The sequence below is a fragment of the Martes martes genome (assembly GCF_963455335.1).
Source record: "Martes martes genome assembly, chromosome: 13".
NCBI classification, from domain to species: domain Eukaryota; kingdom Metazoa; phylum Chordata; class Mammalia; order Carnivora; family Mustelidae; genus Martes; species Martes martes.
The window spans coordinates 52,394,377-52,410,014 of NC_137901.1; the positions used below are offsets into that span (position 1 = coordinate 52,394,377).

A 15,638-nucleotide genomic window follows, 5' to 3' on the forward strand; every position below is an offset into this window, starting at 1 on the left:
CTCTGCCTGCCTCTCTGCCTACTTGTCATCTCTGTCTGTCAAATAAATAAATAAAATCTTTTTAAAAATTTTAAAAAATAAATTTCTGATTTATAGAAATCTAAGCAATGGTTGTATGGGAGAGGGTCATTGACTTGGAAAGAACTTTCTGGAGTGATGTTAACATTTATAACTTCATTGCAATGGTGGTTACATGGGGGTTCACATTTATAAAAACTCATTTTTAAGATCTCTGCATTTCACCATATATAAATTTCACTGCAATAAAACGAAATAATATATGGGAGTTCAGGGGATCGAAAGTTTACTGCCAGCTGGGATGATCATAAAACCTGTAATTTAAAAATGACAGCATTATAATGTATGTGGTAAATATTAAAATACATATACTATGAGGAAAGCTTAGCTGGTACCAAGAGGAAAGCTGTAAAAATTGTGTTTGGCTCTGTAAAAGAAATAATAAATATAATAATTTATAGAACTGATTACATACTGGCCTAAATATGCAGTATAAAAACGGTAATATGTCATTAAGTATATAAGGTTAATTTTGTGAACTGTTCTGGCTTGATTATATACTAAATTCTCCTTATGATTGCTGTTTTCAGACTGTTGCTCATGTATCCAGTCATTTGATCCTCCTAATTAGCACTAACATTAGTCTTGACTACAATAATGACCATGGGAATCCATGAGAAATTTCTAAAGTTTCTGACAGGCCATGCTGAGCGTGAGAATTAAATCAGAAATGACCTTAACTTTTAGCAGAACGACTCTGTGCTTTTTTGCATTCATTTACTGTTAGGCCTCACCTTGTGCCTCTACTTACAAATTGACCTTGCTAAAGGAGATCCCTTAAGTGTCCTGACCCTGGGACTCCACTACCATTCTGCTGGAGCTTGGCTGGAACTTGAACTCTTCGTCATGCCTTTGCTCACAAAATCTGCTCCTCTTCCCTCTCCAGTTACCTCATTTTTGAAAGGAAGCTTTATGCTCCTGATTTTCAACCAGTACCTGAGAAAAGCACTATAGTTCAAGTAGATCTTTGGAAAAAACTCCAATTAGGAAGCAAGAAGAACTAGCAAAATCAGCATAGGCATCAGAAGAATAGGATTGTGTTGATGGGAATGTTGAGGAAGTGGTGCCTCTGTTGCAGTTCAAAGAGGCACCCACCTAAGGGCACCTGGCTGGCTCAGTCAGAGCATGCAGCTCTTGATCTCAGGAGATCATGAGTTTGAACCCCACGTTGGGGAAGAGATTACTTAAAAACAAATAAATAAACTTTTAAAAAAGTAATTAAATAGTGTGAGTAACTGTGGGCTAACATTTAAAAACCTGTATGGAGGGGCGCCTGGGTGGCTCAGTGGGTTAAAGCCTCTGCCTTCAGCTCAGGTCATGATCCCAGGGTCCTGGGATCAAGCCCCAAATAAAATCTTTTTAAAAATAAATAAATAAATAAATAAATAAATAAATAAATAAATAAAATAAAAACCTATATGGAATGGCTATAAATTACTAGAAAAATCTTTTTAAAATGGCAAAAATGAGAGGTGCCTGGTTGGCTCAGTTGGTAGAGCATGTAAATCTTGGTCTCGGGATTGTAGGTTTGTGCCCCACATTGGATGTAGAGATTACTTTAAAAATTAATAAAACCTTTTTTAAAAAAGAAGAGCCCATAGAACTTGGAGAATAGAAGAAATTAAAATTTTCTAACCTGGAATCAAAATTTTCTGTCTAATACAAACTTGACTGTGGCCATAATTCTGAAATAAATCATTGTCCTACTTTAATTTTAAAGAAGCCAAGGAAACACAGTGGCTTTACTAGTTTTCTAGTACTATATAACCAATTACCCCAAATTCAGCACCTTAAAAAAGCAATAAACAGTTTCCAAGGGTCTGGAATTCCAAGGCAGCTTAGCTAGTGGTTTTGAGTCTCATGAGGTTGTAGTCCAGGTGTCAGCTGGATTTGCAATCATTTGAAGGAAGAGCAGCCTCCAAGATGGCTGACACACATGGCTGGCAAGTTGGTGTTGACTCTTGGCAGGGGACCTCACTTCCCTGCACATGGACCTTTCCATAGGGCTGTGTAGGGCCCTTGTGTCCTGGTGCTGGCTTGCCCCAGATTGAGTAGTTTGAGGAAGAGCAAGGCGAAGGTATATTACAAGATCACCTACCATCATTTTTGCAATATCCTATTGGTTATGAACAGTAGCAGAGTATGCCACTCCAAAATAAGCTACCTTGGCATACAGATTGTTTTGAGCTGAAGGCAGTTGAAGAAACAGACAAAAGAAAAGCTCTCTGTCCTATTTGCCTAAAAACAGGACATAAATGTACAATGGTGTCCAACCCTCTGGAGACAACTTTAGACTTTTATCAGTGGAGAAAGCCCTGACTTTAGTCTACATGACAAGCCTTACCCTGTTTACTGTGCAACTTCTGCAACTAGCCTCTTCCCCTCACACATACTTCCTTCTTTGTCTTTAGCTGGAGATGATGTCTAAGCTGACTTCTAAGTTACCTTTCAGAGTAGGCTTTTGCCTGGGTATCTCCCATATATACATGTTAGTAAATTTCTGTTTGTCTCTTGTGAATCTATAATTACAGAAGTGTCAGCCAAGAAGTCAGAAGGGTAGAAGGAAAATTATTTTACCTCCCTACACAGGTCAGCCCTTTTCACTGTTGGATGGGATTGCACAAGAGCAAGAGAAATGTTGAGGGTCATCTTGGAGTTTGGCTACCATTGTAGCCAAGGAACAAGTTCAGATGTTCTCAGAGGCCAAGGAACAAGTTCAGAGCTCTCAGAGGCTCTCAGTCACATAAACAAATTCCAGCTGTGACAGGAAGCTGTAGGGAGTAGTGGGAATTGCTCACTGAATACTCATTATTACAGGAACTTGGGAATGCCGGTCAAGTGACCCCTTATACAGTTTTTCAAGATGTCAGAAATTTGTTTTTATTAAAGTAACTATTTGGCTTTTTAAAATGTTGGCAAACTAATTCAGTTACTTAAAAAGGCATTTTAGGGGCGCCTGGGTGGCTCAGTGGCTTAAAGCCTCTGCCTTCAGCTCAGGTCATGGTCCCAGGGTCCTGGAATTGAGTCCCGCATTGGGCTCTCTGTCTACTTGTGATCTCTGTCTGTCAAATAAATAAATAAAATCTTTTAAAAAATAAAAAGGCATTTTAAAAAATCACCCCTGGGAAAATTAAATGAACCTTCCTGAAAATTGCGTATAGTTTGGTAGCTGCAGTTTGTGACTTCTGATCTGCTTCTTTTATTTTATAGATGAGGACAATGAGGCTCAGGAAAGCTAAAATGACCCAAAGTCATGTAACTTGTGAATGACGGAAGTGGCATTAGTATCCAGGTCTCTAACATCTCCATTAAAACATAATGACCAAATTTTAAAAACTGAAGGGACTCAGTACATAAATAGCGCCTTCTAAACGGTTAATTTTCCGTTCTCAACCCTCCTGCATGGAATCGCCCAATGCACTTTTTAAAATAGCAGTCACTGGGCCCCACCCATCATCACTCAGTTTGGGTTAAAGCAGACTAGGACCTAGGCATCAATTTTTTTAAACTTCCAAGATGATTCTAATGTGCAGCCAAGATTGAGGCCAGAAGGTGAACTGCTGTGAGAGAATGTTTACTTGCCATATGGCGACAGCAACCAACTGACTTAAAACACTTAAAGGAAGAAGCCTCAAAGGAATGTCGAAGTTCTAGGCAGCTGCCAGAATATGCCCCATAAAAGCCAATAAAGTCATACAGGCTGATGAAGTTCACAAGCAATTTCTGCTTATTAGTGATTATCGTGCCCATGGTTTGATTTATACATCAGTATTGCAAGTGTTTTGCAGACATGTATATTATTATGTAAATACATTGACACCACAGCCACATATACCAGTATTCCTATATCCCCCGCCCTTCTTGTAAACTCTGTGCCCAGTACATATAACCTTTAGTTCATGCTATATGAGAAATTTACCAAAATAATGAAATAAAAATTTTGAGGAGGAAATGAGAAGTTTTTACTGCAGTTGAGGGCTCTTGATTACATTATATGCTGGTCTATATGGATTTTTTTTTTTGTAATTATAGTTTATGGATAGGGTTTGATTATTGTTTTCTCTTTAACATGTATAGGTTAAACATTAATTTCACAGTCCAAGGTAAAGGTTTCAAGCCTTTATGATGTCAAACCAAGGCCATGACTGGTAGGAAATAATGTCACTGTCACAAATAAATCTAGATTACACAGTCCATTCCACTATGCAGTTCTATTCTGTGTGTTGGTTTCCCCAGTTATTGTCTGAATTTATTTGAAAACTTGAGGACTTGAATTCAGAGGAAAGTCACTGCTCAGAAATCACTGGGAGAGGGAAGAGGAGGGATGCCTGGGTGACTCAGTTAAGTGTCTTCATCTTGATTTTGGCTCAGGTCATGATTTCAGGGTTGTGAGATTGAGCCCCACACGGGGCTCCCTGCTCAGCGGGGAGTATGCTTGAGGTTTTCTCTCTCTCCTTCTCCCTCTACTCTTGCACACACTCCCTCTCTCTCTCAAATAAATAAATAAAATCTTTTTTTTTTAAAGGTCAGTGTTGGATTACATTGATAGTATTGAAAGTTTTTTAAAAATTTTGTGGTAAAATGATTAGAAGAACATATAGTACAAAGTGAATAATATAAAGGTAGAAATAACCTTTAATAAATGGGGTTTGGATCCTGGCTCTGCCACTAGGTAACCTTGGGAAAGTTTTTTAATAGCTTCGAACTTCACTTTCTTCATATTGGTAAAGCAGATATGTTAAGTGTAATGCACATAATGTGCCTAGCACATGAGTCACTCAGTAAATGGTAATGGAGCCCTAAGTTGAGTAAACCTTTAATTTTCTCGCTGGTCTTAAAGTATTTTGGGGCTGGAAAAATAGCAAGAACAGAAGTACACAAGGTAAGAGGCTGCATGGTTCCATACAAGCAGTTTGGTGCTGCTGAAGGAAAAGTACAAAGAATGGCTAGAGATAAGGCTGGAGAGGTCATTCTAGTGTATGGAAAGGAGGACCTTGTAGACCATGCTTAAGAACTTAAACTCTCCACTATATGCAGTGGGGAGCCAAAGAAGATTTTTAAGAGAAAGGTAAGGTCATATTCATATGTTCGACACCACTGGCTGGAATGTAAAGGGCAGTTTAGAGGGACGAAAAAGCAAGAAGATAGGTTAGTTGGCTATAGAAATATTCTACACGGAAATAATGGAGACCCAGTTTAGGGTAGTGGGAGAGGAATGAGGAAGATGAGCAAGCCTGAGAAAGATTCAAGAAGCAAGGCTTGATTCACCAGGGAAGGGAGGAGTTGGGAATGACTCTAGGTTTCTGGCGTGGCGAATTGGTAAATGATGGTATCGTTAACTGAGAGAAGACAGAAAGCTAAGAAAATTTAGAAACAGGAAGAGAATGAATTCGGTGTTCAACACATTGATTATGAGTGTCTGTGGGGTGTCCAAATGGGTGCCTTTCACAAGCAATTGGGTTTTAAGAGTCTGTAGCCCAAGGGAAAGGTCAGGCCTGAACATAAAGACTTGGTAGTCATCAATGTTGTCAGACCAGTGAGAGTTGATGAGATCATCCAAGGAAAGCAGAATGGAAAGAATTTTAGTAAGCCATGGACCGCTAGAATATTGGGAAACATGAATATTTAGGTGAGTGAAGATAAAAGCCTAACAAGAAATGGAGGAGGACCAGTCATAGAAATAGAACTGAGAGAAGAGTAAATTGGTATCATCAAGTCAAATGTAGCATTTGTACATAAGCCAACCTTTCCGATATCACTAGGAGTCTCCCTTGCGGGGCATCTGGATGGCTCAGTCATTTAAGCGTCTGCCTTCAGCTCAGATCATGATTCTGGAGTCCTGGGATCAAGCCCCATGTCCAGCTTCCTGCTGCTTCTCCCTCTCCCTCTGCTTCTTGCCCTGCTTGTGCTCTCTCTCAAAATAATTTTTTTCTTTTTTTTTTTTTTTAAGAGTCTCCCTTGTTATAGTGGAATGTCTTCAAGGTTGGGAAACTTGCCCTTTTCCATTTTGGACACTTCATTTCTTTCATTTTTTTTTAAGGATTTTATTTTATTTTTATTTTTTTATTAACAGATAATGTATTATTAGCCCCAGGGGTACAGGTCTATGAATCGTCAGGCTTACACACTTCACAGCACTCACCATAGCACATACCCTCCCCAATGTCCATAACCCAACCACCCCCTCCCTAGGCTCCTCCCCCCAGCAACCCCCAGTTTGTGAGATTAAGAGTCTCTTATAGTTTGTCTTGGACAGTTCATTTCTACTATTACTGTTCACCAAGGCCAAGAGTTGTTAAGGCTCCAAAGAAAAGAAGCATAACATGATGTCAAACACAGCAGAGTGATCCAAGGAGTTAGACTGGATTTGGCAGTTTGAAAGCAGTTGCAGTAGAGGGGAAAAAAAGCCAGGCTGTGATGGGTTGAAAGTGAGTGGGAAGCGAGAAAGTAGAGAAGGCCAAGATCCTTATCTCAGATGGAAAGGGGAAAGAGGATGGTAGTTTCTTTTGGGGGGATAGTTCCTTTCAGATTGATTGTTTTGCTACAACTTTGCCTCACTTTTCAGCTGATATTTTATGTGTGTATGTGTGTAGCATATAGGTATCACATATATATATATATATATATACACACACACACACATATATATATGTGTGTGTGTGTGTATAGTTTTAAAGTGAAGTACAGAGAGAAAAACTTTTTTAGAAGAAATTATGGTGTTATTACATTGAGCTTATTACCTGTTCTGTAATCTGTTTTGATTAGGGCCGTTGATGAATTGCCCTTGATTGTTTTTCACCTTCCTTCCCTGTTGCCTTCACTGTTGGGGTCAGACTTGTCTTACCATCTAGTGGCATTTCTGGCCTTACTGGTTACCTCCCGTTCTCTCACAGGCATTGCTCCTAATAAAAACCTTTGCATGTTTAATCCCTTCTTGGCATTAGCTTCTTGGAGAACCCCAACCAAGCTTCAGAAATGTTTCAATACTATAGACTTTTGGGGTAGCTCTAGGGTTAGCATGACACAATTGACTATTTTTAAAAATAAAAATTTACTCTGGGATGTTTTTCTAAATGACTCTATTACAAACATAATTTGCAGATACTGAGAGAACTAATTCTTGCCTTCAGATTTACTGTCTTTTTTACGTATTATATCTTAAAGAAATAGAATCAGAATTTTTAGCACAAAAAAGTTGTAATCACCAGTTTTGGAATAGGAAGAAGAATTAAAGCATAGACAGGTGCCTTGCTGGTGGACCACATTCTGTCTCTGATTTAACCTTCAATATAACTCAATATAACCTTCAATATAAACTCAAATAAACTGTTACAGAATAGAGGAGAAAACTAACACTTATATGGGGTAGAGAAGGTGTTGGAATATGAACTCTATGTTTAGAATAAGAATTCTAAGGCTGGTGTACTTCAAACTTGCACCACTAAGCCAAGCTTCAGAATACCCAGGGTTGGGGTTGGGGTGGAGGGTGGGTTGTTTTTTTTTGTTTTGTTTTGTTTTTTGAATTGAAGAAAGAGAAATAAACAGCGTAGATTAAAAGCCCAAGACTAGGGGTGCCTGGTTGGCCCAGTTGATAGAGCATGCAGCTCTTGATCTCGGGGTTGTGAGTTCCAGCCCCATGTAGGGTATAGAGTTTACTTAAAAAAAAAAAAAAAAAGAAAAGAAAGAAAAGAAAAGAAAATTCATGACTAAAAGTCCTAGAGACCAAAGTCCAAAATTGCCTTGGTCAGCCACTGCCCAGCCAGTCATTTGATTTCATATTATGGGGCTGCAGAGTTAAACAACAGTCCCCAAGACCACCTCATTTCTTTTTTTTTTTTTTAAGATTTTATTTATTTATTTGACAGACAGAGATCACAAGTAGGCAGAGGCAGGCAGAGAGAGAGGGGGAAGCAGGCTCCCCGCTAAGCAGAGAGCAAGATGCGGGGCTTGATCCCAGGATCCTGGGATCATGACCTGAGCCGAAGGCAGAGAGGCTTAACCCACTGAGCCACCCAGGCGCCCCTTCCACCCTCATTTCTGATGCCAGTTGCAAGTTTGGGCCCCCAATTATCAGGTTTGATAATTTTGCTAGAATTCACATAATTCATTGAAAGCTGTTATATCCTTGGTTATGGTTTATTACAGTAAAAGGATTCAGATTAAAATCAGCCAAGGAAAGAGATGTGTGGTACAGAGTCCAGGAGTGTTCCAAATGCAGAGCTCCAGTTGTCCTCTTCCAGGGACAGTGTTACTCCTCCTGGCAACAAGATGTGACAGTATGCATGGAGTATTGTTAACTAGGAAAGCTCACTTGATCCTTGATAGCCATAGTTTTTACTGGGGCTCCACCACATAGCTACTCTGTGGCTGACCTTCGTCTCTAGCCCCTTGGGAGGTCAAACTGGTAACATATGACCCATAACCCCCACAATAAATTACATTGTTAGATTGTCTGATGTGACCCAAGACCCCAGATATAGGCAGGACACTCCACAGGCTTAGAGATTACCTCCCAGAAGCAGAGAGGACAAAGGCCAAGCCTCTCTTAGGGCAACATTGTTTACTACATAGGGCCATTGGTTTTATATTTTAACCTAGATAATACCTATCTCATAGGGCAGTTATGAAGACATTGGATGGAAAAATTGCTCTGGTCTCTCTGGGTTTTCCAAGGTTATATGTAGCTAGTAATGGTGGAGCTGAGATTTGAACTTAGGACTTTCTAATTCCAAAGTTGATAGTATTTTTACATTGTGTTTATTTAAAACTGCAAATAAAAAATGGAATGAATGTGTTCATGCTATTTGATATTTACTTTTTTTTTTTTTCTTTAAGTAGGCTCCATGCCCAGTATGGAGCCCAACATGGGGCTTGAACTCACAACCCTGAGATCAAAGATCTGAGCTGAGATCAAGAGTAGGACTTGTAACTTACTGAGCCACCCAGGTACCTCCTATTTGACATCTAAATTATTGGTGGCTTTCAGTAGAGTATTGGAAGCTACCATTGGCACCATATTATAGAGAATTGAGGAGTGACTGGAAAGATGAGAAAATGGAGACAGTTGAGTATCAGACTACTATTCTAAACATTTTGTTAAAGGAAAGGGGAAATGAGGATGAAGCTAGAAGGGATGCAAGATTAAAGAGTAGGTTTGGGGCGCGTGGCTGACTTCGGTTGATAGAGCATGTGACTTGATCTTGGGGTCCTGAGTTCAAGCACCATGTGAGTTCAAGCCCCATGTCAGGTATAGAGATCACTGGGAAAAAAAAAAAAAAAGTAGGTTTTAATCATTTTTTTAAGATGAGAGCCTTTTGAACATGTATCATACAGTGACTATACTAGTTCCTTTATGAATGTTTTCTCATTTAAGTCTCACTGGCATTGAAATAGAGGCTGTTTTGCCGTAAAACTGAGGGTTGTGTGAGGTTCCCTGGTTTTCATACTGTGTTTTGAAAAACCAAGGCTCAGAGAGGTTGTGCAATACTGGTAATAAAATGGAGTAAAAAGAGTACCTATTGCAGTGGATTGTTAGGAGGATCCAATAGGATGATCCTTGTAAAAAGTAAAATGAAATGTCAGCTTTGGAGTCTTTCTCTTTAGGGGAGCCCCAAATCCTCCTAACAGTACTTGGCATATAGTAAGCTACTCAATAAATGCTAGCTATTGCTGTATATTTTTAAATTAATTTCCACTTTAAAAAAATGAGTCTCATGAAATTTGGAGGCAAGCTATTTAATGATTTCTATTCTGCTTCTTAAATTTTTCAAAACTGCTTTTTCCTAACCATTTAATTGCGACATTGGAAATAAAGTTGAAATGTATATTTATTCCTACACAATTGAAGTAATAATTCTACATTAAGAAATTTTTGCTCACTAACTTGAGGTGTTACAGGTTCTTTTTTTGTGTTGTTTTATGTTTAATGCATTCTTTTTTGCTTTATGTTTTTTCTTTTTAACTCTAGAATTAAACAGCCACCATGTCGAGCAAAAAGGCAAAGACCAAGACCACCAAGAAGCGCCCCCAGCGCGCAACATCCAATGTATTCGCCATGTTTGACCAGTCACAGATTCAGGAGTTCAAAGAGGCCTTCAACATGATTGATCAGAACAGAGATGGTTTCATTGACAAGGAGGATTTGCATGATATGCTTGCTTCTCTAGGTAGGCTTTTATATTCTTAATATGCCCACTTCCCAAAAATAATATTTCACTGTTTTTTGAATTATTTTTTGTGTGATGTGTAAGTATTTCTCTCCTTATTTCAAAGGCCTAGTGAGAGATGTCTGGGTAGGAAGTGCCAAGTTGGGGCTGACCAGTCATAAGAGGATTTTATTTCTAATTTTCTTACAATTAAGGTAAAGAAAATATAAAGATATAAGATTTAAAGCAAACAGAAACTGCCCCTTTGTCATTTTGGTTATATGGGTGTTAATTTATTATTCCTTGTATGATTTTATTGTTGTTTGGTGTAATCTTAAAAAGAAGGATGAGAAGGAAGGTCTTCCACGTTCTGTCCCAAGTCAGCAGCGATTTTACAGCTGGGAATGGTGAGCCGCCGAGTTCTCTGTAGACTTGCTGGGGAAGGGTTGCAGGTCAGGGATAGCCTATAGTTAGGCTCTGCTCTCTGCTTGTGCTTGACTATTAGCCAAAAAGGACAGTTCAGAGGCCAGAGGGCAAAGAGAGAGGTTGTTATTCTTCTCTTCTTAGTAACCAGATCACAGTTTCATTCCTCTATTTTATTTTTTTTCTAACATATTATTTTGAAAATTTTTAAGCCTGCAAAAAGTTGAAAGAACAGTGCGATGGACATGCATACATTTTTACCTAGATGCACCAATTGTTAACATTTTACAACATTTTCTTTATTCAGAGTGAGAATAAAATCAGGATATTGAACTAAGTTATTGACTTGGAGGTAGGTTGGACCCTAGTGTTTTAACTTAAGTGTACTCTTTTTGGGCGGGTCACTAATGAAAAAGGTGGTGGAGGAAAACTGAAGGACTTAGTTGTATTACAAAGATTGAACACTCAGGGCACGGGGTGGCTCAGTTGGTTAAGTGTCTGCCCAGGTTTTGATCTCAGGGTCCTGGGATCGAGCCCCACATTAGGCTCCTTGCTCAGTGGAGAGCCTGCTTCTCTCTCTTTCCCATCTTCCCCATCTTCCCCATCCCTACTCATTCTCTCTCTCTCTCTCAGATAAAATCTTAAAAAAAAAAAAAAGTTGAACACTCAAGCCTGTACCCTGCTCATAGTAGATGCTCAATTTTTGTTGGGTGAATGAGGGATAGTAGAGGAAGAGGCTGACTTTGGGGTCTTCCATTTTGGGGAACCCATGCTTTTGAAAGATACGTATTTATTTACCTTTCAAATCAACAAATTATATTGGATGCCCTGAATTGGGCCCATAGGTGCTTAACCTAAACCAATTCATTTTAAGTCCCTGCATCTTTTTGGTACCCAGATTTTCTTGACACCTTTGGGTTAGACTTTTTTCCCAAAAAAATTATGGCTAGAGAGTTGGATTAAATTTGAAGGTAGAAAAGTAGATCTTTTTTAGTTCCTTTCACTTATTCAGTGAATCTTGAAACTAATTTTAGGCTAATTTTTGTATTGTTATGTTAAACAGGTATAATGAGTGAGACAGGTAATATATGGTAAGACAGGTGCCCACTTGGCATTTAAATTTCACTCAAATTCCCAGGAGGAAAACTACATATAAAGCATAATTCTAGATTTGACTATCATTAGCACTTAGTTGGGTGTAACATTCAGATGCTTCCTCAGATATGAATATCTAACTTATGATGTACTTTTCCTGGAGAATCATTACAAACTTAATGTTGGAAGGGACTTTTCAGATACCAAGTTTAACCAGTCCATTTTACAAATTAAAAAAAAAAAAAAAAAAGTAAACCCTAGACAGCTGCCACCTTTCCTCAGGTCACACAGTCAGTGGCAGAACTGGGATTCAAACTCTCTATTCAAGACCCTCCATTCAGGGCTGCTTTTCCTACACCATGGGAACCTCAAAAATGCCTGGACCAAGAGAAGCGCTTTGTTGTTCCTGGTAAGATTGGCCAGTCCAGGGGACTTTCTCCTGACCTCACAGAGAGGGTCAGAGGACTCTCCCTCCATAGGGAGAAGTGGTCTCAGTTGAAACTGAGATGAAGATTTCCCATTATGAGCATACTAAACTAGTTTCACCATATGAGTAAATCATGTCTGGCAACTGACTAATAGATAACATTGTTCAAAGTGAGCTCTCGGTTCTAAACCAGCCTAATAGTTTTGGCTTAGATGACCAGCTTACTGGGACGCAGCTGCCTTCGGCTCAGGTCATGATCCTCAGCGTCCTGGGATCGAATCCCACATTGGGCTCCTTGCTCGGCAGGGAGCCTGCTTCTCCCTCTGCCTCCGTCTGCCAGTGCTTTCTCTCTCTCTCTCCCTCTAAAGAAAAAAAAAAAATTACTAGCTTGCTAAATAAAATATTTGGCGCATACCAGTTCATGGGCAGCTGTGCCACAGTTGGAAATACAAATATTTCGATTTTTTAAGCAACGGGCTTTGAAGTGCCCTGATGGACTTTTAACATTATTGACATTCAAGATGCAGAAATGTGTCATTACCTGGTTCATGGTTTCAGGTGCCTGTATTTGGGGGGCCTTTTTTGTTTGTTTGTTTATTTGTGAGAGAGAGCATGAGCTGGGGGAGAGAGGCAGAAGGGGAGAGAGAAGCAGGCTCTCCACTGAGCAGGGACCTAATGTGGGGCTTGATCCCGGACCCCAAGATTATGACCTGAGCCAGAGGCAGACGCTTAACTGACCGAGCCACTCCAGGTGTCCCTCAGGTGCCTGTTTTTGATGAAAATAGTGAAGGAAAGCTTGCAGAAAGTATCAATGAATGAAAAACATTCAACTTGTGCCCACAATACATTTTTATAATGATATAGCAAAGATTTTTTGCACTGTTAAAAATTGTCTTTTAAAGATGTTCTTAATGCAAGTTAATCGAAAAAATAGTTCCATGTGATGATGATGTAATTTAAAAATATACTGGGGAGCAAAGCAGTAGCAAAATAATTATGTATTAACATTAGTTCTTTGTCCTTAAACGTTAAAATGTGAAATCTTCTAGGGAAGAATCCAACCGATGCATACCTTGAGGCCATGATGAATGAGGCTCCAGGGCCCATAAATTTTACCATGTTCCTCACAATGTTTGGTGAGAAGTTAAATGGCACAGATCCAGAAGATGTCATCAGAAACGCTTTTGCTTGCTTTGATGAAGAAGCAACTGGTGAGTGCTCTTTATTTGTTCATGCCTGCCCTCATTCCAAACTATATGAAACGCTATTTAGGAAATGAAGAAGATGAGTAAAATATAACTTTTAAAAAAATGAATAAACTACCATTTATAATAGTATAATATGACCACGAATGGGAGGTCACAGGTATATAGGTCATAAAGCTGCCCAGTTTATGATATTAATCTTTGAATTTGGTTCGGAGCTTCCTGAAAGCCAAATGGGGAATTGTCTGTTAAATAGTATTTTTTAGACAATGAAAACAATTTCTTCAAGTGACTGTAAATCTCACCAAAAAGTATAATTAACTAACTTGAACAGTTAAAATCTTTTTTTTCTCATTTTAAAGAGTATAAAGCTTTGCTATTCACATGTCTTACTCCTCTTATTTCCCCTTTTCTTCTCTCTTAACCCTCTCCTCAGCCACCCGCACACTTCTTCAGATACACCTGGCACCCTCCTTCCTACTTCCTGTCTCTACCTGTCACAACTGCACTGTCCCTCATGCACATTTGGTCTTTTTTCTGGGCAGCTGCCTACATCTCTGAAATACAGAGGGTTTTCCTTTTCCTCCTCTAGAAATCACTTGCTTCAAATTAATTTTGTAAGCATTATAATGTATTAACTGTGCTTTTACAATGAAAGAACTCTAGAGGCGCCTGGGTTACGCTTGGTTAAGCTTCCGACTCTTGGTTTCAGCTCAGGTCATGATCTCAGGGTCCCAAGATTCAGCCCCATGTTGGGCTCTGTGCTTGATGCAGAGTCTGCTTGAGATTTGCTATCTCTTCCTCTGCCTGTCCCCTGCTCACACTCACTCTCTCTCAAATAAATAAAATTTTTTAAAAAAATTTTGAAATGAAAGAACTCAAAATTAATAGGCAAACATAATGATATAGTTACATATTGCCTTAGTGCACTAATTTACTTTGCTAATGTAAATGTGGATATTCTGAAATATTTTGCAACACTGACCTAGTTTAGAAATAAACCATTAAAGTGCCAGGAAGTATTCGTGACTCCTTCTGTCTCCTGCCTGCCAGGCACCATCCAGGAAGATTACCTGAGAGAGCTGCTGACAACCATGGGAGATCGGTTTACAGACGAGGAGGTGGATGAGCTGTACAGAGAAGCGCCTATCGACAAAAAGGGAAATTTCAATTATATTGAGTTCACGCGCATCCTTAAACATGGAGCAAAAGACAAAGATGATTGAAAGAACTTTAGCTAAAACCTTCCAATTGCTTTGTCTTACTCCATTTTATTTCCCAGACACTTTCCCCCACCCTCATAGACCTGTTGCATGCAACTTAGTTTCACGGCTTGGCCTCTTTTTTTGATGTATTTATTCTAGACCTTTCTGCCACTTAGCACTTGTATAATCAAACTGCAAATGGGGTTGAGGTTGTAAATTGTGCTGAAAAAGAGATTGCGAATAAAAATCAACAAATGTGAAAGCCCAGGAAAATATATCCGGTATTTCTGGTTTTGCTGGATTTTTACATTTTTATATAATAAAAACACTATTTTGAAATAAAAATTATGCTGACTCAAATGAAATATAATGGAAAGTTAAACAAGTGGTAGTTGGGGGTAGTCTTTTTTTTTTTTCCTTCAGATTTTCAACTTCACATTCAAATTTCATGGTAAAGCTGATTTTTCACTTATGTGAGACAGTGTTCTTCAGAACTTCTAAGTACAAATTAACATTATGCATTAAAAACTACTTATTGCCTTTGTTTTTTTCATACTTATAGTAAGTCAGATGTTTAAACTATTGGATGATATATATAGGATATATCTGAGAAAACACTTAACATTTTATGGATCTTAGAGCCTAAGAAGATGAGGCAAAATTCTGAAGAAAAGAATAGTTATTACTAACATTTACTGTATGTAAAGTACCACACATGGGTGATTTTTTCACTGAATCTTCCCAACGACCTTGTGAGACAGATTTTTGTTAGCTCTGTGTTTCAGGTGGGGGTACTGAGCACTGCAGAGTTGAGTGATTGAGTCAATAGAGTAAGTAAGAGGATTACAACCTGGGGTGCCTGACTCCAGAGCTTATACTCCTGGAACCCTCTGCTCTCTGCGAAAAGCCCCAAATGCCTAAAAGGTCAAGACATTTCCTTTACACTCTAACATGATTTTGCAGTCATTGAAATTTGAAGTAATTTGTGGAAATTGGTTATTTGAACAGAATTTCAGAAAAGTATCACGTTAAAAAATACAAGACAAATGATTTTAAGCAA

The 15,638-nt window shown here is 38.8% G+C and overlaps 1 protein-coding gene across 1 annotated transcript in view; it reads left to right on the plus strand.

Moving 5' to 3' along the window:
* LOC308353839 (myosin regulatory light chain 12B) overlaps positions 1 to 14,853 on the plus strand; it is a 17,921-nt gene extending 3,068 nt beyond the window's left edge. Inside the window, exons 2-4 of the mRNA XM_080820936.1 lie at positions 10,046 to 10,244; positions 13,218 to 13,379; positions 14,427 to 14,853. Of these exons, the coding sequence (XP_080677062.1) occupies positions 10,061 to 10,244; positions 13,218 to 13,379; positions 14,427 to 14,599 (519 nt within the window). The 5' untranslated portion in view covers positions 10,046 to 10,060 and the 3' untranslated portion in view covers positions 14,600 to 14,853. The remainder of the gene's footprint in view (positions 1 to 10,045; positions 10,245 to 13,217; positions 13,380 to 14,426) is intronic.
* Positions 14,854 to 15,638: the final 785 nt, after the last annotated feature.